A 25,228-nucleotide genomic window follows, 5' to 3' on the forward strand; every position below is an offset into this window, starting at 1 on the left:
AATGACATAACCCTTTGAAATAATCTCCAAGACCCAGCTGTCGGAGGTGATATTGTCCCAACTGCTGTGAAAGAGGGCTAGGCGACTTCCAAAGGGACATGACAGGCAGAAGGCATCTGATGTTGCAAGAAATAGCTATTTGGACCCTCAACCAACCCGTTAAAAGTGTTCAGCAGAGGAGGGCAGAGAGGATGTGGACTGGGATGCTGACTGCTTCCGCTTTTGTACTGTAGGCTTTTTGTGCTGCGGTTTGTAATCGTGCTGTGATGGTGGGTACTGAGGAGGTCATGACCTCTGCTGTGGTTGAAAGCTGTATCTTCTCTTTTGTCCTGCAGTGTAGATTCCCAGAGCACATAACGTGGCCCAGGAATCCTTCAGGGTGTACAGAGAGGAATACATCTTATTCACAATGAGCTTGTGCCTTTCAACCATGAGATCTTTCACTGTTGTCTGCACTCCTTTGGGCAACCCTGGAAAGGAGTAACCAGGAAGCCAGCATCATTACCACTGCCATGGAGACTGAGGAGACTGCTGTATCGGCTGTATCCAGTGCTGTCTGTAGCACAGTTCTAGCTACTAACTGGCCCTCTCTGCCAATGGCCTGAAACCGCTCCTTTTGCACCTCTGGTAGATGATCCACAACTACACTGAGTTTCATATAATTAATAAAATCATATTTGGCGATGGCAGCTTGGTAGTTCGTGACTCTAAACTGCAATGTCGCTGATGAATGTGCCTTCCTCCAAAAGAGATCTAGTCTCTTCCAATGCCAATTGTGTGGGGTCGACTTTGCGTGATGTTGTTTGCCACGTGCATTAATCACATCTGCTACAATTGAGTTGGGTTGCAGATTTAAAACAAAAAGTCTGCCTCTTTGGGAGGGATGTAGTACTTCTTGTCAGCTTTCTCGCAGGTTGGTGCAATGAAGGCTGGTCTGCCAGATGACTCACAGGATCTAGAATAACCTTGTTAATTGGGAAGGCAATTCTGGATGAAGAGGCAGTGTGCAGAATATTCACCGGTTTGCAAAGTGTCTGTCACCTCCTGCAGGTGAACTTAAGGCTCATCTGCCACCCTCTTGGTCTTAAAATCATCACCAAGTGATGGAGGGGTGGGGGTTCAATACAGCCTCGTCTGGTGAAGATGAGAAGAAGATTTCAGGAGGGGTAGCTTCTCCTTCAAGTCCTTCTTCCTGTCTTCCAAAGCTTCCTCCTCCACTGGCTCAGAGGCTCTGGACAGAGAGGCCGGAAGGGACCATTTGGTGGATTCTCTCTGAGACACAATGGACACCCTTGACATGTGGGATGTGTATGTTGCCCAAGGATCCTAACACAGCCATAGGCAAGGGAAAGGCATGGATGGCAGAGAAGCCCAAGGGGCCCATAGCACATTCATGGGTCAGCTTGATGGAATTGAGGACCCTTGTATTGTGATGGCAGGCCACAGTGAGAAGCTAGGGAAATGACATCCTCCTGGTCACTGTCAGGCTCATCACTGGGTAAGGGTAGCGTTGACAGAGATATTAGTGGCATACAGCCCGGTACTGAGGACGATTTCGGACACCGGGATGTGCTCGGTCCCGGGGTCCTGATACTGAATAATGGTGATTATGTTTCTTCAACCAACCATCAGGTCGCTAAGGTACTGTAACTCTTGCAGTATTGTTGGCTCACTTGGTATCACAGAGAGTGTCTGCGGTGTGTTTCTGGTACCGATGGTTGCGAAGATGCAGAGCACTCCCTAGATGTGAATTTTGTCACATTTGGTAACACAGGTTTACTTGCTGCCACTCCTTTAGAGGCAATACGGTACTTGTCTTTCTTCTCTAGGCAGTGCGACTGAGCTCACAGTGGAGGCACCCAGATGGTTCTGGGTATAGTACTTTGGAGCCACCAGTACCAAGGTGGCTGATCGCACTGAGGAATCCCTCTGAAAGGCCAACTGTGCTTGGAGCCCTTTTTCCTCGAGCCTTTATGGGGGGAGTCTGCTGGTTTTTCTGCAGATCTACTCCCTCTGAAGTTGAAGGCTCCAGGGAGGATCTGGGGCCAGCATCAGAGTCCCCTGGCAGCTGAAGTGCCTTCTCCATAACTTCAGCTCCTAGTTCTTGCAAGACCTCAGCTTTAGCTGGTGGCAGAGGGAGCACTTCTGAGGGATATGGGACTTTCCCAGGCACCAGACACAGTGAGAGTGTCTGTCCATTACAGAAAATCGACTCCTTACAGGAGGAACCTCTTGAAGCTGGTAGAACCAGCCATGCCCCAGGGAGGTAGGAGCTATCACCCTCTAGCAGTGAAGAATGCAGAAAAAAGATGTTCTGTCCTTTTCTTTTCTCTCTTTTTTTTTTTTTTTTTTTTAAACCAAGAGAAGTTAGAATAACCTCTAAACACTCCTAGGGTGTGGGGAGGGACAAGGAGGATCCTCCCAAAAGGGCTGGAAACGTAAACTAAAGTTCTTTTTCTTCTTTTAGCCCAGTGGGGTAAACAGAAGCATTAACTATTAAGAACAAAAGAACTAAAAACAACTACTTATGCTAAAGATGCAGAGAAAAAAAAAAGACAACTGCTCGCTCAGTTGGAGGCCAAAGGTGGTCAATCAGGAACTGAAGGGAATTCGCCCACGCAGCACTAGATAGCTTTGAGGCAGATCACATGCGCGCAGGCTGAACAGACACAGCTACCTAAAGTCTCTGATTAGAGGTGCAGGGACACAGATACACCTACAGTTGAGAACTCATAGGGACACTAGTCGAAGAAGAATAGCTGCAAAGTAGCTGTAAAGCCTTTAGCATGGGGATGAGGGCTTCCAACTCTCCCAGCTCTCACTAGGTCTCCCACACAGAGCATGGGGAGGAAGATCTGACCTTCTGTACAGCTCTTTCTGTGCACCAGTGACACTACTTATTATTCAGAAAATATAAGTATGTATTACAGCAATGTGACATTAACAAAAAACAGATGGAAATACCAAAGCCTCTAAACAGAATGCTTTACGGTGGATAAGTAACTCACCCAAAATTGACGTTGATAAAGAAATCGATCCTGATTTTAACTAAACTCTTGCTGCGTTACACATTCCTCCCTACCCTCATCCCTTATTTGATCTTCGTCACTACAACCTGGATAATGGTGTTTGTTTTCATTAATACTTCTTACTTTTGTGACCCCACAGATGCAAATAAAATCAGAATCTTTTGTCCTGGTACCTAAGTCACTGAATTCTTAAATCCCTCTCTTGCTACTGAATGACAAGCCTAGGCTGCCTCCTTAACCTGAGATCTGGCAAAGCCTACTGTTACAGATCTGCCTTGTCCTCTGATCTGGAGGTCATCAGCAAAGCCGGTTCCTTAGGTTCCGTAGGCGACTACTCACCTCACCTGCACAGGCTCAGGGAAGAAGGGCGTTTCTTGTGGACAGTCCTCGGCAGGGATCTGTCCTTGTGCCCATGAGGAGAGCCCTCTACTCTCATGGGGAGCCCTACAAGAAGAGTCCTTGGGCTTATATGTCAAAGGCTCCACTCCAAAGCATGTGCTTGCAGGGGCACAAATGAGGGCCACCTAGACTTTCCCCTCAGGTGCTTCCATAGGTGAAGCTCACAGGCTTTTCGAGTTCTGGGTGGGAAGGAGCGACAGATCCTGCACTTTCCAGAGATATGTGCCTCACCTAGACAATACAGGCACTGCTGATGTTCAATCTGATGGAAAAGGAGCAAGGGCAGGAAATGCAATTCTTGAATCCTGGGAATCTGAGCATAGTCCCCGAGCAGGGGAGGAGGTTCCCCAACCAAGGAAAAGAAATACTTTATACTAACTACAAATTTAACTACTAGTTACTAAGTTAAAATATATATCTATTTACAAACATTTTCTTTCTTTGCAGGTTATACAACTGAGTGACTGAGTACATGAGTCTAACTCAGACTATGTAGGAGTAGGAAGGAACTAGAGAGGCCAGGTCAAGAGTACAAGGAGATCTACTGTGCATGTATGGGCCAACGGACACTGCTCTGAAAAATTTCCAGACTCGAGTGCACGGTGCAAATGCATACCCACATGTGGAATACACATAAGGACCAGCACTCGAAAAAGAATAGGCCTTCCTGCTCTGAAGAATATATAATAATTCTTTGGCTAAGAATTTTTCCCTGGGAAGCAGTACAAATACTTGTATATTTTCAGTTTCTCCAGCAGCAGATTTACCTCCATTGGGCAATGATAGCACTAACTGATTGTCAGCTGTTGCATCCACTGATCGTCCATTTTGGTTTCCTGGTGTTTCTCTTGCATTGTAAGGTGGGGGTGTTTCAACTAAAAAAACAGAAAGACACTGAGATCAGCAAGTTGTTAAATTCTACCCAGGTCTGCCTGGGAACTATTCAACTCTACTTCAGCATAGTTTTAACTAGAGAAGGGTCCAAAACAGAACCCGAGTCTGAATCCCTGCCCTCCTCAAACTCCAGGTCAAACCCCTGGAGATGCACCTGTCCCTATGGTTTAGACTCTGTGTCAGGTCCAAAGGCAGACGAGTCCCAATTTCCAAATACAGATTGGATGTGGCCCAAGATGACAGGAATTTCAGCTTTGATTTTGGCACTGGTTAGTCTGCACCCAGACCCAGTTTTGCCTCAAACCCAAACTCCATGGAAAGAGACTGGCATCCATCTTACGGGTGGAGTTCCATAAGTGGGCTCCCTGAACCCAGACCGCTTCACATGGAATCCTGGGGAGGATGCAGAGCAAAGACACACTAGCTAACCTCAACTGCCTTGACAGGGGGAGAGAGAGCCGCACACAGGCCTAGACTAATATACAGTCAGCAAGACCTGGAAATGAATCAGATGGATTACAGGCAGAATGTGGAAGCCAGGCATTGCTACCTGCCTTGCCCTATGCCATGAAGCAAATGAGAGTCATTGCCTTCTGCAGCCATTGTAGCTTCTGGATCAGATTCAAGCAAAGACCAAACAGGACCGAATTACAATAGTCTAACCAGGAGGTGAGGGACGTGGGTATAGCTGTAGTGAATTCTGCATTAGACAGAACTGGGCAATTTCCAGGTCTAGTGATAGCCACTGTGAAGTAGTGTTGTACTAGGAGTTTCCATTCTGGAAAGCAATGCAGAATGACCCCTATTTTCCTGACCTCCCTCGCCCAGTGCATAACAGAGATGCATAAAGCATCCACAACCACTTCAAAATGGGAGGTGCCAGAAACATGACATAAGCTTTATCGGGACTGAGTTTCATCTAAACAAATCTGTCTGCAAGACAACCAAGAGATAGTTAAAGCAGGACAACAGGAAAGGAGGCACAGAGGTAAAAGTCACTAGTATCACTCCATATCCCAGTCCGTACCCCTATCTCCAATCAGACTCATACATGTTCAACAAGATAAGGAACAGAACAGAGCATAGCAGGGAAACTGGACAAAGATGAGCACTCTTAGCTTTTGGGAATTCTCTTCTACAAGGCAGCTCAGTCACAAAAGAGTCATGACAACACCCATATCTACCATGGACCACAGCTAGGCTACCAACACCTCGTGATAGGTCGAACATAATTAGCAGGGAGCAGACGCCCTAGTCCCTTACTGGCAGATCTTCCACCATATTAATCAGAACTCTCTGGGTCATGAAATGGTCTGGTTCTAGATGTACAAAGATGTATTTAAACAAAAATGGTCTAATCCAGGTGGGATTAACCCGATCCCCACTGTCTCAATAACCGCTCTCACAAATGGAGGTGCAGAGGCCGGCCAGTAATTTGCAGAATGAATATTTTAGAACAGAGGCTGCAGCTCCACACATGTATGTGCAGAGGGAGTCTGGTCTCTCAAACGTTTGATCATCTCCACTAGTACCTTCCCTCTAGCCTTAACCAACCAAGATAATCTATGGCACTGGCAGCTGGCTACCAATGACAGTAGTGACCTTCCAGAAAACACCATCGTAGCCACCATGGATGTAGAGGCTCTCTACACAAACATCCCACACACAGATGGAATACAAGCTGTCAGGAACAGTATCCCTGATGATGCCACAGCACAACTGGCTGCTGAGCTCTGTGTCTTTATCCTCACACACAACTATTTCAAATTTGATGACAATATATATCTCCAGATCAGTGGCACCGCTATGGGCACCCGCATGGCCCCACAATATGCCAATATTTTTATGGCCGACCTGGAACAACACTTCCTCAGCTCTTGTCCACTCACTCCCCTTTCTCTACCTACGCTACATTGATGACATCTTCATCATCTGGACCAATGGGAAGGAGACTCTGGAAAAATTCCACTACGATTTCAACAGCTTCCACCCCACCACCAACCTCAGCCTGGTCCAATCTACACAGAAGGTCCACTTCCTAGATACCACGGTGCAAATAAGTGATGGTCACATTAATACTACCCTATACCGAAAACCTACCGACCGCTGTGCCTACCTTCATGCCTCCAGCTTCCATCCCGGGCACATCACACGATCCATTGTCTACAGCCAAGCACTGAGGTACAACCGCATCTGCTCTAACCCCTCAGACAGAGACCAACACCTACAAAATCTCCACCAAGCATTCTCAAAACTACAATACCCGCACGAGGAAATAAGGAAACAGATCAACAGAGCCAAACGTGTACCCAGAAGCCTCCTCCTGCAAGACAAGCCCAAGAAAGAAACCAACAGGACTCCACCGACCATCACATACAGTCCCCAGCTAAAACCCCTCCAACGCATCATCAGGGATCTACATCCCATCCTGGACAATGACCCCACACTTTTACAGGCCTTGGGTGGCAGGCCAGTCCTCGCCCACAGACAACCTGCCAACCTGAAACATATTCTCACCAGTAACTGCACACCGCACCATAGTAACTCTAGCTCAGGAACCAATCCATGCAACAAACCTCGATGCCAACTCTGCCCACATATCTACACCAGTGACACCATCACAGGACCTAACCAGATCAGCCACACCATCACCGGTTCATTCACCTGCATGTCCACCAATGTAATATATGCCATCATATGCCAGCAATGCCCCTCTGCTATGTACATCGGCCAAACTGGACAGTCGCTATGGAAAAGGATAAATGGACACAAATCAGATATTAGGAATGGCAATATACAAAAACCTGTAGAAGAACACTTCAACCTCCCTGGCCACACTATAGCAGACCTTAAGGGCAAAAAAACTACAGGATCAGACTTAGCAAAGAGAAACTGCTGAGCTTCAGTTCATCTGCAAATTTGACACCATCTGCTCAGGATTAAACAAAGACTGTGAATGGCTTGCCAACTACAGAACCAGCTTCTCCTCCCTTGGTTTTCACACCTCAACTGCTAGAACAGGGCCTCATCCTCCCTGATTGAACTAACCTCGTTATCTCTAGCTTGCTTGCATATATATACCTGCCCCTGGAAATTTCCATTACATGCATCTGACGAAGTGGGTATTCCCCCACGAAAGCTCACGCTCCAAAACATCTGTTAGTCTAGTCTATATAGGGTGCCACAGGATTCTTTGCTGCTTTTACAGATCCAACTAACACGGCTACCCCTATGATACTAGAAACAGGAAAGCATCCTCCATTCTAATATATGCCAAGATGGAATAGAGTGCGTTGGAAAGCTGAAATAAAGACCTTGTTTTCATGTTAGAAAACACAGATGTAGACCTCGATCCTGCAAACACTTAAGCATAGGAGTCAATTTATTCATGGGAGTAGTAACTTAATGGGACTACAAACAAGTAAAGTTGCACAGGTCTTTACATGTTTGCAGGACTAATCAAAGTATTTAGGTTGAAATTCACCCCTGTGCAGAGAGACAGCAAAAGACATCTATGTCGACCTGGCTTGATGTGAGTCATTAGGCATGGGTGAGAGTTGATTTATTTGGAGATAGGATTAGAGAGGTAAATGGATCAGCAGGCTGAAAACAGCATGTCTGCACCGGCTAAGGTAAATGGGAAAACACCCAGGGAACCATTTACAATGGACAAGCTAAGTCGGAAACATAAAGATGGGGTAAAGAATAAGTTGTACATGCACAGAGCATGCTGTACAGGGATTGGTTCCTACAAAGTGACCAAGCCAATCCCCAAATGTGATGCAATGTATAGTAAATGCAATGTAATTTGTAAATGTATATAAAGGAAAGTTGCAGTGTAACTTTGGATGTGTTGTACGCCCTATACCAGGGGGTGGAAACCTTCGGCACAAGGCGCATGAGAGTAATCCGCTGGCAGGCTGCGAGACATTTTGTTTACGTTGACCATCCACAGGCACAGCGCCGCCACAAATGCCGACGGTTTCCAATCCCTGCCCTATACCAACCCTCTACACTTGAATCTGATCAATTTAGCATAGCTTTGCTGTATGACAAAAAAAAAAAAAAGAACCTGAGTGACCAGACTGGAGTCGAACTGAGTTCTCGGGGAACCCCAACACTGTGCACCACTTAAACCCTATTTAATTCCCATGAGGGCTTAAGTGGGAATTAAGTGGTACATAGGCACTGCGCCTCCGCACAGTGTATATAATTCACATATAGTGGATAAATACAGACTAACTTGTAAAGTGACCACGGAACTGGCAAAACAGCAAGAATTACAGTATCCAGATTGATGTCATTATTATGTATATTTCAGCAGTGCCCAGGACCAGGGCTCCTGTCATAAACAGATAGTTAAGGGTTAATAGAACAGGAGTACTTCATGTCTCTTTTGACTGCAAAGGGTTAACAAGTTCAGCGAGCCTGGCTGTCACCTGACCAGAGGACCAATCAGGGGACAGGATACTTTCAAATCCTGAGGGAGGGAAGTTTTTGTGTGTGCTGTTAGTGTTTGTGGTTGTTCTGAGAGTGACCAGACGTGCAACCAGGTTTCTCTCCAATCTCTTTGATACACTCTCTTATATGTCCAGAATAGTGAGTACTAGGTAAATAAGGCGAGTTAGGCTTATGTTTCTTTTCTTTATTTGCAAATGTGTATTTGGCTGGAAGGAGTTCAAATGTGTATTTTGCTGAAAGGATTTTAATTTGTACTTGTATACTTAGGCTGGGAGGGTATTCCCAGTGTCTATAGCTGAAAGACCCTGTAACATATTCCATCTTAAATTTACAAAGATAATTTTACTGTTTTTCTTTCTTTAATTAAAAGCTTTTCTTGTTTAAGAACCTGATTTTTTTTTATTCTGGTGAGACCCCAGGGGACTGGGTCTGGATCCACTAGGGAATTGGTGGGGAGAAAGGAGGGAAGGGAGAGAGAAAGGGTTAATTTTCTCTCTGTGTTAGGATTACTTTCTCTCTCAGGGAGAGTCTGGGAGGGGGAGAGAGAAGGAGGGGGGGAAGGTGAATTTTCCTCTCTGTTTTGAGATTCAAGGAGTTTGAATCACAGTGATCTTCCAGGGTAACCCAGGGAGCGGAAGTCTGGGAGAGGCAACGGTGAGGGAAAGGGTTTACTTTCCTTGTGCTGAGATCCAGAGGGACTGGGTCTTGGGGGTCCCCGGGCAAGGTTTTGGGGGGACCAGAGTGTACCAGGGCACTGAATTCCTGTTGGTGGCAGCGCTACAAGTACTAAGCTGGTAATTGAGCTTAGAGGAATTCATGCTGGTACCCCATCTTTTGGACGCTAAGGTTCAGAGTGGGGATCTATACCACGACAGCTCTAATGTGCTAGTCAGTGTTTCCCAAATGGTGGTCCAACTCACATGGATTGCAGAAGGGTCCAGGTAGATTGGATCGTGCATACACTGACTTCCCTGGGCAGCAGGCAACGGTGGGGGGAAGTGGGATCCTAGGCATCAGAGCTGAGGAAGCACCTCTGGGACACACACGGGGTGGGTATAGGCTACTGTCTGTCCGCTTGCTGGATCTGGTTGTTTCTTCTGTGCTGTTGCTGCTGCTGGATCCCGCTCCCATGTCTCTTGGCAGCAGTGTGGAGAGAGGGATGTGGCAGCAGCAGTGCTGAAGAAATGTCTGGAGCTAGCAAGTGGACAGTTAGCACACTGGTGGCAATCACGAACCAGCTACAATGAAAGAGGGACTATCTGGGCTGCAAGAGGGGAATGGGAGAGCCAGGATAACGGTGGGTTCTGTGACAGGGTAGGGGAAACCCCCATCCTGTACAGAGTGAGTGTGCCCACCTCTCTTAGGGAATTGGGGGGAGGGGGACGTATGTATCTTATGTCTACGTCTCTCCCAGCCCAAGTCCATACCCTCACTCTTATCAGCAAGGCGGTGCAGCCTAGTGGCCAGAGTCCATAAATTTGCCCTTGTCAACCAGGCAGTAAGGTGTAGGGGCCAGTGTCAGTCAATCTGCCCCTTTTCGCAGGGCACTAAGGGCCAATGGCCAAAGTCGGGAAATACCCTCTTTCTCGCAGGGCGGTAAGGCCTACCGGCCCAAATCACTACATTCGCTCCTGTTCACAGGGCTGTAAGGCTTAGCAACCAGAATCAATAAATTTGCCCTTGTCGGCAGGGCAGTCAGGCCTAGTGGCCACCGCCAGACACAGAGGGAGAGGTTGCACCCCCAGCAGGGGGGTCCAGACCCTCCCGCGCCACTGGACCCCAGCCCAGGGCCCTGGTAGTGGCCATAGCACAGGCCACTGAATCAGCAGGGGAAAGCTCTGACTGAAATGCACTGACTCAAGGCTTCGGCTCATTTACCAGTCCATTGTTTGATTCCCCTAGGCTGCTTCCTGCCGTCATCCCTGCTGCTGTGGTCTGGGCATCCCAGTTACCTCTAGGTTCTTCGGTCTGCCCTGTCTCTGGAGCCTCTGAATCCTGTGAGGCCTCCAGGGTTGTCCTGGTGTCTGCCTAGGCTGCAACATCCCCGGCTCCTAGGGTCCCAGACTTCCGCTGAGCCTTGGCTGGGGCAGGTGGCACATGTCCTTCATCCATGGCAGTCAGCCCCAGCTGAGCTGAGCTGCTCTCTTTTATATCAGTTCACCTGGAGCATGCCCAGTAGAGTACAGTGGGTGTGGCTTCCTCAACCCAAAATGTAGGATTAACCCTTCCCCATCCAGTCCAAACACTCTCCCCTTTAAGAATGGATCTGGCGGGGGGGCGGTGTGTCTTTCCTTACATTCCGGCCAAGAAAAGAAGTCTGTATTGGCGTGCGCCTTTCCAGGGTAGTGAATCACTTGGAAATCATAAGGCTATAGGGATATGTACCATTGCCAGTTATCTCATCATAGAAGGCAACTAGGTTAGTCAGGCATGTCTTGCCCTTGGTGAATCCATCCTGACTGTTCTTGATCACTTTCCTCTTCTCTAAGTGCTTCAGAATTGATGCCTTGAGGATTGACTCCTTGCTCCATGATTTTCCTGGGGACTAAGGTGAGGCTGACTGGCCTGTAGTTCCCCAGATCCTCCTTCTTCCCTTTTTTAAAGATGGGCACTACATTAGCTTTTTTCCAGTCATCCGGGACTTCCCCCGTTCGCCATGAGTTTTCAAAGATAATGGCCAATGGCTCTGCAATCACAGCAGCCAACTCCTTTAGCACCCTCGGATGCAGCGCATCCGGCCCCAGGGATTTGTGCTCATCCAGCTTTTCTAAATAGTCCTGAACCACTTCTTTCTCCATAGAGCGCTGGTCATCTCCTCTCCATGCTGTGCTGCCCAGTGCAGCAGTCTGGGAGCTGACCTTGTTCGTGAAGACAGAGACAAAACAAGCATTGAGTACATTAGCTTTTTCCACATCCTCTGTCACTAGGTTGCCTCCCCCATTCAGTAAGGGACCCACACTTTCCTTGACTTTCTGCTTGTTGCTAACATACCTGAAGAAACCCTTCCTGTTACTCTTAACATCTCTTGCTAGCTGCAACTCCAAGTGTGATTTGGCCTTCCTGATTTCACTCCTGCATGCCTGAGCAATATTTTTATACTCCTCCCTGGTCATTTGTCCAACCTTCCACTTCTTGTAAGCTTCTTCTTTGTGTTTAAGATCAGCAAGGATTTCACTGTTAAGTCAGGCTGGTCGCCTGCCATATTTACTATTTTTTCTACACATCAGAATGGTTTGCTCCTGCAACCTCGTCAACGTAAGTGGCAGTGTACTGTCTCTGGGGTTGTAATATCCAATCCATACGACATTGGAAGGATGCCACTGCCCCATGTAACCCGAATGGCATGGTCACAAATTGGTATAGGCCAAAGGGGGTTGGGAAGGCCATCTCTGTGCATGGAGGTCAGGGTCAGAAGGATCTGCCAACACCCTTTGGGGAGATCCAGAGTCGACAGGAACTTGCTCCCCCTAATCTCTCAAGGAGTTCATTGGGTAGGCATTGAACAGAGATATATCGTTCACTTTTATAAAGTCAATACAAAACCAGATGGAGTTGTTTGGTTTCGGAACTAGGGCTACTGGGCTTGGCCACTCACAATGAGATTCTTCTATAATGCCCATATCTAACATGACCTAGACTTCCTTCTGAATGGCCTCCCACATCTTCTTGGGCAGGGGCCAGTGGGGTTTGCATACCTTGTCCCAGTACAGTTGCAATATGACAACTCATGATGGTCATCCATCCTGTCCAAGCCGACAAGACCTCTGGGTAAGACCTCAGGAGTCCCTGGAGTTGCTTTCTCTGTGTCAGGTGTAGTCCTGCTCCTATCGCTTCAGGCCCATCCTCAAAAGGTTTCCGCCAGGGGCCTTAATTCTGGTTTGGATGTGCAGGGGGATAGGGAGTGATCAGTAACGTATCCCCTGCTCCTCCAGGCTTTTAGAAAATTGACATGATACATGCATGTCTTGCGGCGCCAGCCTGGTAGCCGAACGTCATAATCGACCAGTCTGATCCGCCACATGACTTCAAAGGGGCCTTGCCATTTAGCGAATAGTTTGGATTTGGTTGAGGGGAGCAGGGTTAGGACCCAATCTCCAGATTCAAAGCTCCGAAGGCTTGGCTCCTTTGTTATAGTGTTGTGCCTGACTCTGTTGCGCCTTTCCAGATTCTCCCTGGCAAAGCCTCTGAAGCCTCTTCTGTAGCTGTAGCATGTGATGAACAACCCCCTTTGCCTGGGTCCCTTGCTCTTCCCAGCCCTCCTTCAGAAGGTCGAGGATACCTTAGGGCTGTCTCCTATATAAGAGTTTGAAGGGGGAGAACCCCGTGAAAGCTTGGGGTACTTCACATATGGCAAAAAACAAGGCTGGGAGTAGCGTATCCTACCGTCATATATCCTCTTCCACAAATTTGTGGAGCATGCTCTTCAAGATCTTGTTAAAAAGTTCTACCACCCCCAGATGGACGGATTGGTATAGGGATATCCTGAGGGCTCGTATACTTAAAAGATGGCAGAGGTCGACCATCAATCGGGAAGTCACATTTGTCCCCTGATCCGTTAAGTTTTTGCAAGGTATCCCCACCTGGGAAAAGACCTTAACGAGTTCAGTGGCTATCTTAGGGGCAGTGGCAGTCCATAACGGGACTGCTTCTGGGTACTGAGTCGCGTAATCCACAAATCACAAAGTGGCCAGATGCACTCTTTTCTAGTGGGCACACCAAGTCGAGTCCTATTCATTCAAAAGGGATCCCAACCACTGGGAGGGGAATGAGGGATGCTTTCAGCACTCTTTTCAGGCCCATGCATTGGCACTCTGGGCATGAGGCACAATAATTCTTCACCTTCTGGTGGATACCTGGCCAGAACCACCACCACGCTACCCGTTGGCGGGTCTTTTCTCTCCCCAGGTATCCTGCCCAGGGCACTGAATGGGTGAGGCGTAAAAGACCTTGGCACAACTTCTGTGGGACCAGCATCTGATGGAATACTTAGAGTCTGAAACATATCCACCAGCCGATAGAGGCCATATTTCAAAGTGTGGGCCTTGGGGCTTTAGGGGAGACTCCTCCACTTCTTGCTCTCTAGAGGTGGCCTGTTCCTAGGCATGCCTAAGTATAGGGCCCTCTCCTTGTTCCTGAATAAAGTCACCGTCGTGTTTGAGCTCTGTCTGCACATCGACAGAGGAATCCGTTCGTGTAGATGGGGATACAAGGATCTTGGCAGACCTGGAAGGTCCTTCCCCTGGGTCATCATCCCAATCCCTCCTGAGCAGCCTTCTTTTTACCCGCTCCTCGCCTTCTGCCGGAGTGTCCTGGGTGGACTCCTGCAATAGTTCTAGGAATCAATGCCAGTCCCATCCCAGAATCACTGGATAGGCCAGTCTGGGGGTCACGTCCACCGAGAGATCTGCTCTTCGGTGGTATATCTCCAACGTCACTCATGCAGTAGGATACAAATATAGGTCTCCGTTGACGCACTGGACGTAGATGGGGGTTCCACGTGGCTCAAGATTGGGAACAAGATCACCCCGGATGAGAATTTGACTATAGCTGGAGTCGATCAATGCCGTTGTAGGAATCCCTTCTATGAGCACCAATACCCCAAGTTTCCCTGGTCCCCTCTTTTGGGCCCGTGGGCTGGCTACCCAGACCTGCCCATAATTGCATTCCCTCTTGACCACATTCATAACAACAGTCTCTCGCTTCTCTGGGCAGCGTGTCTATTCAAGTTGGCTCAATCCCAACAAGTGGTGTCTCTTCCTGCCCTGTAAATCCTCAGGTGGTGGTCAGTTTCTCATTCGGGTCACAGGTCCTGATGGGGGCTCCTGATAAACACTGCAGTCCTCCCAGAGGGGCCAAGTGGGGTTCCCCCCGCTGGCTGGTTTCTCCCCCCAGGTTCCTCCATCTTGCGGGGTTCAGGGTTCCGTAGTCTCAGCTGCCAAGTAATCTTCCATCAGTCCAACCACTCCCATAAGCATTGTGGGGCGGTGTCTATGCACCACTACTTCCCTCCGGCACGAAGGATTTGGGTGAACTGCTCCAAAGTTACAGCTTCTGCCACCTGAGCACCGGACCGCTGGTTGGGCCCTAGCCATCACCAAGCACACTCCTGAAGACACTGAGCCACTGCTCGTGGCCTACCCCCTGCAGGTACTGTTCCTGATGAAAATACTGGAGGTAGGTCTCTGGGCTGATACCTGTCTGGTCTAATATGGCTGTCTTCATCTTTTCATAATCCAGGGTGTCCTGGGTGTCCAGACTGCAGTAGGCCGCCTGGCCTGGCCCTGTTAAGTAAGGGGCTAGAAGGGTGTCCCATTGTCCTGCTTGGCATCATGCAGTGGTGGCCACCCATTCAAATGTCATGAAAAAGGCTTCAGGATCATCCCCAGGCCCCATCTTTGTGAGCCTTAGGAGGAGGCCAAGTGATAGAAATCCCGGCTGAGGGTCCGCTAGAGGGCTGACTGACGGTCCGCCTGGCCACAGTAATGCTGCCATTTGTTGGACAAGCCTTTCCTGGTGAGCTTGCTGCTGGGCAGCCAACTCCAGCATCATCTCCTGTTGGTGGCTCGTCACCTGTTGCAACAGCTGGGCGTATTGCTGCTGTTGCTGTGCAGCCTGTTGCTGCTGGCTTCCTAGGAGCCATTTCAAAATCTTATCCGAGTCCATTACTCCAGTAATTTTGGGTCACTAGCACATCAGGGCAATCAAGGAGAAAATCCGTACTCCCCTCGGATCTACTGGTTTTAGGCCTCTCCTCAGGCCTGGGGCACTGCCCACATTCTCCACCATGTGTGACAGGGTTTGGGGGGAAACCCTGTCCTGTGCAGGGCAAGTGGGTCTGCCTCTCCTAGGGAATGGGGGGCGGGGGAGTATGTATTTTATATCTGTGTCCCTCCCAACCAGAGTCCATGCGCTCGCTCTTATCGGCAGGGCGGTGTGGCCTAGTGGCCCAAGTCTATACATTTGCCCTTGTCAACTGGGCAGTAAGGCGTAGGGGCCAGTGTCAGTCAATCCCCTCCTTTACACAGAACAGTAAAGCCCAATGGCCAGAGTCAGGAAATCCTCTCCATTTCACAGGACAGTAAGGCCTACTGGCCCAAATCACTACATTTACCCTTGTCCACAGGGCTGTAAGGCTTATTGACCAGAGTCAATAAATTTGCCCTTGTCAAATGAAAAAAGGGTTATGCAGTTACCCAGATAGCTATTGCATATTTTGAAGGTTCCTGAAATTACCACAGCCTTTTTAAAAATTAAATTCAGCTGTCCCTGACTAAATCGCAATCAAATAATTTTGTCTCCAATTCAGAATCGCGTATGCTCGGATATGCTAAAATGCAGATTAAGCCACTTACATTTTCAAGTGGTTTTACAAGCTTTCAGGATCAGCTGAATTGGCAGGCCTCATCTTCCAAGGATACCAGTATAAATCAGGAGCAGCTCCATCGAAGTCAACAGTTACTCAGGTGTAAAACCACAGTGAGTGAGAAGAGAGGCCCTACATATACCCTGTCATTCTGGGGAGTACATCAGTGAGGTTGTGGAATATGAGCTAAAATGATTAAAGATGCAAAAAAGAAACGATAGAAAATATAGGAAAACAAAATCTTCCTATGTCCATAGTGTTGGATTATAAATAAATAAAGGACAAATGAAAACATTAAGGACAGGAATTTAAATGCTCAAAAGTCAAGACATTCAAAAGTTAAGATGCAAGATTACATGAATTACATCCATGTAAACCCAAAGCTGAAATCAACAGATTTACACTGGTGTAACACGAGTAGAATCTGAGCCAAGATTTCTGTAGTGATGTTAATTTGGAGTTGTTTCACATGGCATATGTTGAATACCACGAGTATCAATATATTCCTAGAAACTTTAAAAGGTAAGAGGTTCACAATATGTGCAACATGAATGAATGAACTTTACAAAGAAGGAAACCTCGGTGCTGACTCAGCATCCTCTGAAGTCAATGGGAGTCCCTCCATCATCTGCAGTGGGTACTGGATCAGATCAGTTATCTTTTTAATTTCCTGAATTAAGTCTTTCTATTCATGAACTTCAAGTGACATCAACAAATGTCTTCGTATTTTACTTTCCCTGTTTCCCTCATCCCCGTTCCCCCCAAGAAAAAGTCCAAACCTATTGAACTTGGGGAGTTCACAAGCTCCACTGACTTTCCTGCTGGAGTTTCTAAGCACCTTGAGAGCTACTGGGTTTGCCAAGAGCTCACAGACAGTATTAAAGAAAAGCCTCATTTGATTTCTTTTAATCTATTCAGCTTCCTAAGAGAGCATGTCCATCTATTGCTTCAGCCTCCAAACACCATGTACGATCTCCTCCTGCATTCACATTCACTGCCACGGGTGGGCATCTGGAGACCATCGTTGCCTCTTACCTGTGAGCTGATATGGACTTCCTGGTCCAGAAGAACTTCCTGGAGAGTGAGGATAGCTGATGCTGCTGGGTGACTGAGAGAACATGTTACTGGGTGATGATAGAAAAGGGGTGCAGGGAGTTTGCTGAAAAGAATCAGGATAGGTGGCATTATGTGGCATCAGAGGCTCATTGTGGAGGGAAGCACTCCTGAACTTGGCAAGGAGGCTGAGATGCGGGTTAAACTCACTGTGTCTTGGAACCAGTACTGGAGGCAACACTGAAAGTAAAAACAAGAGAGTACAAGTTTTAGTCAAACATCTACTCTAGCGTGCTGTATCTCTTTCTGCATCTGAGCAACACACCACACTACCAAAACATCACTTCACATATACTATCCCCTGAATGTTGCTATAAATGTGTTACAAACATATTTTAAATACCCTTTACCAGAGTTCTCACAGTGTGGTGTTGTTACAACTCAGTTCATCCAGCACCCTTCATTGAAACTAGAGGATAATAAATCTGCTCAGCAACTGAGCTTTCTTCTTTCTTCAGTGGCAACACTACCATTCCTTACACAATATGACTAAAGCTTTCAGACAGCAGGCCCAGTTCTGCAGCTGCTACATGAACAAAACTCCAACTGTCTTCACCAAGGAGAGATAGTATGCATACACACATACCGCCCACCCCCCTAAAATAATGGAAGTGGCACATTTATACCTATTAAAATTACAGCTCTCACAATCTCTCTTCTGGGATACTGAGGAAGCCAGAGATTTGCACAACACTCTTGATAAGCAGGATTTGTCAAACTCAGAGCCCACTTTAATAATAAATAATAATATCTGGCGCTTTTCAGGTATAGGGATCAGTATAACTATCTGAATTTTACAGATGAGAAAACGGAGGCATGGAGAGGTTAGAGGCCAGATTTTAAAATGTATTTAGGTACTTGAAAATACACACAGGTATCAAGTAGGATTCGCCTATAGCAATCCTTTCCGAATATCAATTCTTTTATTTGTTCTGGTATTTCAGCCTAGGTCCGGAGAAAGAGGGGAGTCATAGTGCTCACGGTGGAATCCATGTAAGAACAGCAGCAAGACAGACTTGGATATATATGGTTGCTAACAGCATAGAAGTCAGTTAATGCACTGTAAATGCCTAGAATAACCTTGTGTGCACTCTAGTCCAAGGACTAACCCTACCAGCAAGGGTGAAATTATCCTGTACTGCTATGTTGCTCCCAAGGTCACGCCCCCAGCAATGGAAAAGGGACAGAGCTGTGTGCTGTATTTAATGATAGCAAATTGTCAATTAATTTTCCATTGAATAGATTTTCATGATTGTAACTTACAATCACCCATTTTTGTTAGACTTCCTAGCGTCACATCATTCTCTCTCTTTTTCTGTGAAAATACGGGGGTTGTAACTTTTCCTGTCTGTTTTTAAATTTTCCTTCCCTCTTTCTTCATATTGTGTTCTTTTTCTTGCCCAACATTGTATCCACTAGATTCCCCCCAGATATTCTGTTTCTCCTGTCTTCCCCATTTGCCACCACCCTAAGATCTTTCATAGAATCATAGATTATTAGGGTTAGAAGGGACTCAGGAGATCATCTAGTCCAACCCCTTTCTCAAAGCAGGACCCAATCCCCAAATGGCCCCCTGAAGGATTGAACTTACAACCCTAGGTTTAGCAGGCCAATGCCCAAACCACTGCAGCTATCCCTCCTATATTCTATTGTTCTTTCATAACTTATCCCATCCATCTTTTCCTATCTCCTGCCTCCCCCAACACTCCCACCCAACCCACTGACACATAACAACCCAATAGCCTGAGGACCTGACTATTATGGGACTGGAGTAGGGAAGGGATTAATTGTCCAGAGACAATGCCCAAGAGAAAAGCAGCACCTTCAACTACTGGGAAACAAGAAAGGCACTGGAATTCCTACAGGTGCTAGTCCACAGTCTCCTCTAGGACTCCATCTGTCTAATCTGCCTCTTGCTTGATGTGTCCAATAAACTGGAATCCTCCAGCCTGACACCAATCCCCTCTGGCTGCTGGAAAGAAGGAATATTCTTTCCTGTTCCTCTCTCCTGCTTGTGATGAGTTTGGGTTGGTGGTCCCCTGCCCTCTCATCCATCTCCATCTCCTTACTGTGATGCGTCTCTACTGCTCAACCTCTCCCGTAGCTGCTAGGGTTTTAAAAAGTCTTCTTTCTCCAATGAATAGCTCCAGTGCTTGATTCTGCTGCTCTTCAGAATCTCCCCAAGCAGGAACATGAAACCTGACCTGACTTTGTCATTTCCTGGCAGCCGACAGGGTTCACAGCAGCCAAAAAAGGGGGTGGCCGTGGTGTTTTCACTGTACTGCAGTTTGTGGAAGCTCTGAGCAGGAGCAGTCACACTGCAGTAGCCTGTCTATAGACTTAGGAAGCTAGCACTGGATCACTTGTGCTCTCTGTATTTAGACGGTTTTCTTTGCACCATGAGGACTAGAAACAATTCTTTGCCTAAATGACCCCTGACAGTCTGCAGGTGCTGATGACACTTGCCAGGGAAGGCTTCCTACATGCCCACGATAAGTGGGCAAAGAGAGTTTCCAAGCCTTGCTGCTCCATAAGCTTGTTAAACTGTTATATCCAGCTCCGACTGGCACATCCACACTTCTCCAGTGCACTGCTTCTGTCACATCACACCATCTTTCTGCTGCCTATGCCATACTGTGCCTAGAGGATGAAGCTACTGGGGTAGCAAGGAGAGTGGAGGTTTTTTTCCATTTGTGGCTAGTGAATCTCCAGAGGCTCCTTATTCTCCCTGCTCCTTTGCCCGCAGATTGCCCATTCTCTGAATCCTAAGAAGTGGCCATGCTGGAGACAGGGTAACAGAGGTCTGACACTGAATCCCTGTCTGACCCCATCACACCCAGTCTGTGCGAGTGATTTACCTAAATCATCTCTACTCACCACTGTTCCTTTGCCCTAGCTTTTGTCTAATATCTGTAGCTGACCCTGTGGGGGTATATTAGTCCTCCTGTGCATTATAGGAGTATGCCAATGGACCTCTAGCACAGCTGGCAACTAATGGGCTGATCCCCCGAGTCCTGCCCTTGCTGCTTCTGGACTAGATTCTTTGTTGGTCATTGTCTTCCCCCCTCATCTACTGCGCTAGGGCTCGCTGAAAACCTGGCCAGGCACCAGCTGAAGACAGTTGTGTGGCACTCTGAGCACTTACACATGCACCTGCCTGTTGTGCCTGTGGCTGCAGTTGCTAATGAGCACAACAAATGAAGGGTACAATCGGTGGCAGTTTAGCCACTGTGCCAACAGGGCCCATGCCCAGGGGCCCCGGCAAATTGGGGCGTCCACACGCACCCTGGCACTACCTGCACCTCTGACCCCACTCCCCGGCAGAGGCTTGCCCTGCTCCACCTGGCACTCCTGCCGGGGCGTGGGGGAAGCTCCCGCACCCAAACCCCATTCCCCAGCAGCTGTGCTGGATGGGCAGGGCATGGCAAGCCCCCGTGCCCCTCCAGGAGCTCCAGGCGGGAGGAGGAATCTCCCCAACTCCAACCCCATTTCCCTGGGCAGGTTGCAGGGAGGGGGTGGGGGGACTGCAGGTGGAAGGGGTAGGGAGGGGCCCCCCACTTGCTCTGGCCCAGGGCCCCCATAAACCCTAATCTGCTTCTGGGTACAACAGCACATCTTCAGGTTCTGACCCTGTGCACCAGCTGCAGAGGTTTACACTTTTGAGTGTGCAGTCCTAGATGAGATTCCTCCCTTCCCTGAACTTTCCCTGTGTCCTTGATCATGGGCAACCCTACAGTGACAACAACATGTAGCATGTGAAGGGGGAAAATGATCAAGAGACACATTTCAGTTTTAAGGTTCACAAGGATTCAAATAAAAGCAGCAAAGAGTCCTGTGGCACCTTACAGACTAAAACGTTTTGGAGCATGTGCGTTCGTGGGTTAATACCCACTTCGTCAGATGCATGTAGTGGAAATTTCCAGGGGCAGGTATATATATGCAAGCAAGAAGCAGGCTAGAGATAATGGAAAAGGATAAATGGACACAAATCAGATATTATGGCAATATACAAAAACCTGTAGGAGAACACTTCAACCTCCCTGGCCACACTATAGCAGATCTTAAGGTGGGCATCCTGCAGCAAAAAAACTTCAGGACCAGATTTAGCAAAGAGAAACTGCTGAGCTTCAGTTCATCTGCAAATTTGACACCATCCGCTCAGGATTAAACAAAGACTGTGAATGGCTTGCCAACTACAAAACCAGTTTCTCCTCCCTTGGTTTTCACACCTCAACTGCTAGAACAGGGCCTCATCCTCCCTGATTGAACTAACCTCGTTATCTCTAGCTTGCTTGCATATATATACCTGCCCTGGAAATTTCCACTACATGCATCTGACGAAGTGGGTATTCACCCACGAAAGCTCATGCTCCAAAACATCTGTTAGTCTATAAGGTGCCACAGGACTCTTTGCTGCTTTTACAGATCCAGATTAACACGGCTACCTCTCTGATACATAAGGATTCAAATAGTTTCACTGGGTCCTTTTCACTCTTGGACCACAGCCACTTTTCCATGCTAAACACCATATAAATACTGTGGGGTAGATTTTTAGGCAGCGCACTGGCTTGGGAGTTACCACATCTTCCTTTCTGGTCAATGAAACCCATTTATAGTGAGTCAAAAGTTCACCTTTGCTGCTGCTGCAGATAGCAGCATTGCATATTAGAAGCTCCATTATCTGTCATCCAGTACACACAATGATCTCATTTAAAAATAATACAGCAGGCAGTTTTTACATTATTTTAAAATTGCAGTTTTGGTTGGCAGTAATCCATTTCTAACTCAGCCTTCTGACCTGGAGAACGGGGAACGACTCTAGCCACCCAATCCACCTCCTCTAAACTGGAAGGATTATTCTCTATCTCCAAGTGTCAGTTCTGCAAATCAAGGGGATGTTTCAAAACAGGGAAGTGACAGTGGTGCTTTCTATCAGCACCTACTGCACACTGGGCCAAAGTCACTGCCTGGATTCAACCCAGCAGTTGTGGGCTTGGGGGAAATTTCACTGGAGGGAGGCTGGCAGTGACAGAAGCCACACGGCAACCTATGTTATGTCATTCGACATACGTCACAAAGTTGACGAGGTGGCCTGAGGGGGGAGAGAGGTGGTCAGTGCATCTCGAGTTCCAGACTGGGCTTAAGAGTTGGTCTCCCTGGGGGATATCTACTACTGCCCCCTTCTTTCCTCCTTCCCCCCTCTGCATGGTAAGTCCTGTCTTTGGGATAGGAGGAACTCACTGAATAAATCAAAATCACTGCTTTTGAATTTAAGTTATGGACTGGAGTATAGAATGGGTCACTCAAGAGAAGGGACAACAGAATGGGAACAACGGAATTTATGGGAAGAGTGAGTTGAAAAATAAAGGACATTTGAGGAGATCAATATAGCATAGCAGTTCTGTGACCATCACTGGGTTTATTAGTGAACAATCCAAGATGCAGTTTCTTTAGCTCCTAAGGCTAAGATGCAAAGAAACTCATACAAGCCTACAGGAACCACAGTTAGACATGAAGAGTGTTATATTTTTCTGTAGCTAACCAAAATTGTTATTTAAATGGATTGCAGCCTAGACAATTGGGAGCTGTCACATTTTGTTCAAAGGAGAGGAGTGCCCGACACCAGGACCAGATACTGACAGAGCCTGACCCTTAACCCTCTGGGCTTAAGGGCAAAGACAACAAACTTCAGAGCTCCTGCAGCTGTATCCAGAACTGTCACAGAATAACAGCTGTTAGCAGACATTGAATAGATCATAAGATCTGCACTGTTCATGGTTAATATACTGATTTAAATGGAATTACTCCGGACTTACACCAGTGCGAGAGGACACTAAAGCCAACAACCTTTCAAAGGCAAAGATACACAAAATTAGGGTGACTAAATAGCAAGTATGAAAAATCAGGACAGGGGGTGGGGATAACAGGCGCCTATATAAGAAAAAGCCCTGAATATCGGGACTGTCCCTATAAAACTGGAACATCTGGTCACCTTACAGAAAATGAATATTATCTTAGTGTCTTTTTGAGATTATTTGAATAGCTTATTTTAGTAAATCATTAAATCAACCACTTCCACCCAAATTAGACAACTATCAATTCACCTGTAAGATTTAGACAAAAACAAATGTTTTTAGAAGTTCAGATCCATTTCAGAGTGAGAGCTCAGTTTTAAAGCAAGGAACATCAGGAAGGGGAGCAGCCATTGTTGCATTAATGTTAATAAATGCCTCTCTCTCTCTCTCTCTCTCTCAAATTATACAAAACAGTAATAAAAGAAAAATTCCATGGTTCATTTTATCTGATCTTAATGTCAATTCAAAGTTAGGACTGACAGGAGGATCATCAATGGCGGTACCTGGTTTACAGTTACTGACGACAAACCCTATTCACTAGTAAATTGCCACAAGGCCAGGATTGGGCTCAATAATTTTACAATCATTGTTCAGCAGTTTCTTTGCCACACAAATCCAACGACTTGATCCCATGATAAAGGCAGGGATTTACAATACAGGTTGACATCTACCCTGAAGAGGATCCTCAGCAGAAAAATTTAAAGTTGCATGTGGACTTGGGGGGGGGGGGGTGTTTTGAATAGAACTGTCCACTCAGCTACAAAAAAACTCACAACGGCAGGACAACAGGTATTTTAAGAGGCCTTGACTGATCTAAGGTCTAGGATCTTTGGTGCACCTTCATAACAATTAATCCATCCCTGTGGATCCACTCTAATCTTTAAAAAGGCCATTTACTGTGGATTAGTAAATCAGTTTTTGTCCTTTTAGAGTTGGGCAAAAATCCAGCCAGGATGGAGAGACTCGTTTGTGCCTAATTTCATGCTAATGGGCACAATAGTGCCAGCACATTAGCTAGTGAGGTTCTCAGGGAAGCTAGCACCCAATACATCAAAGGAAAAAAGCTTTCAGCACCCTGGACAAGTTCCTAATGTTCGATTCTCCTCTCACACTTCAGTGGGATTTCCTTGTATCCTACCAGAGGAGAGTAGAGCCCCTTGTCAATCACAATTATGGGCAGAAGCTAGATCTGGGTTCCCTTTCTGCAGAAAAGACAGCTTATTTTTCCAGCTGAACAGAGCCTTCTTTGTTATGGATGCACCAAGTACAGACGTTTCACCCAAAGAGCTGATATATAATTATATAATCTTCCGCCGGATATATTACCTGGGGTCTCCACCCGCCGGTAATGGTAGGGGTTGATGCAAACTTCTTTCTGCTTTGAGCCAATGGGAACTCGCAACATTCCAGTGGTTCAATTCATGGTGAGACTGTAAATCAGGCCAACGCCACACTCGGCAATAGATGACATGGGGCAGCCCCTTGCGATGAGACACCTGCAGCCTCCCATCCAAGGAGCGTGGGATTGTGACACACTTACTGGGCTGGCCAGGACAGCTCAGAGCCCTCTCAAGTTCTTCCATAGCGCCTTTCTTCTTCTTCAGTTTCTTCACCAGGGAATCCACAGCCTTCTCTGCCCACTTCTCCTCTTCATCTCCTTGCTTCCAGCCCAGCAGTCTCTTCACTGCTGGGCTGGTGAAGGAGAACAATGAGCTAATAGGGGTGCTGGAGTGCATAAGAAGCAAAGATTGTGTGTAAGTGTAAAGAGAAGCACAAATCTCTCTGCTGCTTACAAAGCTTGAGTGAAGTCTTCACAATATTCAGATGGGCAGCTGCCTTCACAGAAAGTCTCTTTCCCACATAACAGTCTTCCTAATCTTAGACACAGCTTGAGAATATTCCAACTGGGTGGGACTCAGACCTCTCCACAATACCAAGAAAATGTCGATCAAGCCTGAAACAATAACACAATCCATAGTTAGGTTTAATACGTTTCCTGACTTACGTTTTTAATAAAATTAGATAAAAAGAGAAGTAAGTTAAAAAATGTGTTTACTTTTCACTCTGTTTGCTATTTTGGGCCCAATGCTATCCTTGGAAGCTGGTCCCTTGGT

At 47.1% G+C, this 25,228-nt stretch overlaps 1 protein-coding gene across 1 annotated transcript in view; it reads right to left on the reverse strand.

The window, feature by feature from the left end:
• The window catches only part of SMAD9 (SMAD family member 9), an 80,737-nt gene that overhangs the window by 21,814 nt on the left and 33,695 nt on the right, over positions 1-25,228 (reverse strand). Inside the window, 4 exon segments of the mRNA XM_030563483.1 lie at positions 4,196-4,303; positions 17,182-17,439; positions 24,441-24,529; positions 24,531-25,068. Coding sequence (XP_030419343.1) covers positions 4,196-4,303; positions 17,182-17,439; positions 24,441-24,529; positions 24,531-24,850 — 775 coding nt within the window. The 5' untranslated portion in view covers positions 24,851-25,068.

Source organism: Gopherus evgoodei, chromosome 1, assembly GCF_007399415.2.
Source record: "Gopherus evgoodei ecotype Sinaloan lineage chromosome 1, rGopEvg1_v1.p, whole genome shotgun sequence".
In the NCBI taxonomy this organism is placed as follows: domain Eukaryota; kingdom Metazoa; phylum Chordata; order Testudines; family Testudinidae; genus Gopherus; species Gopherus evgoodei.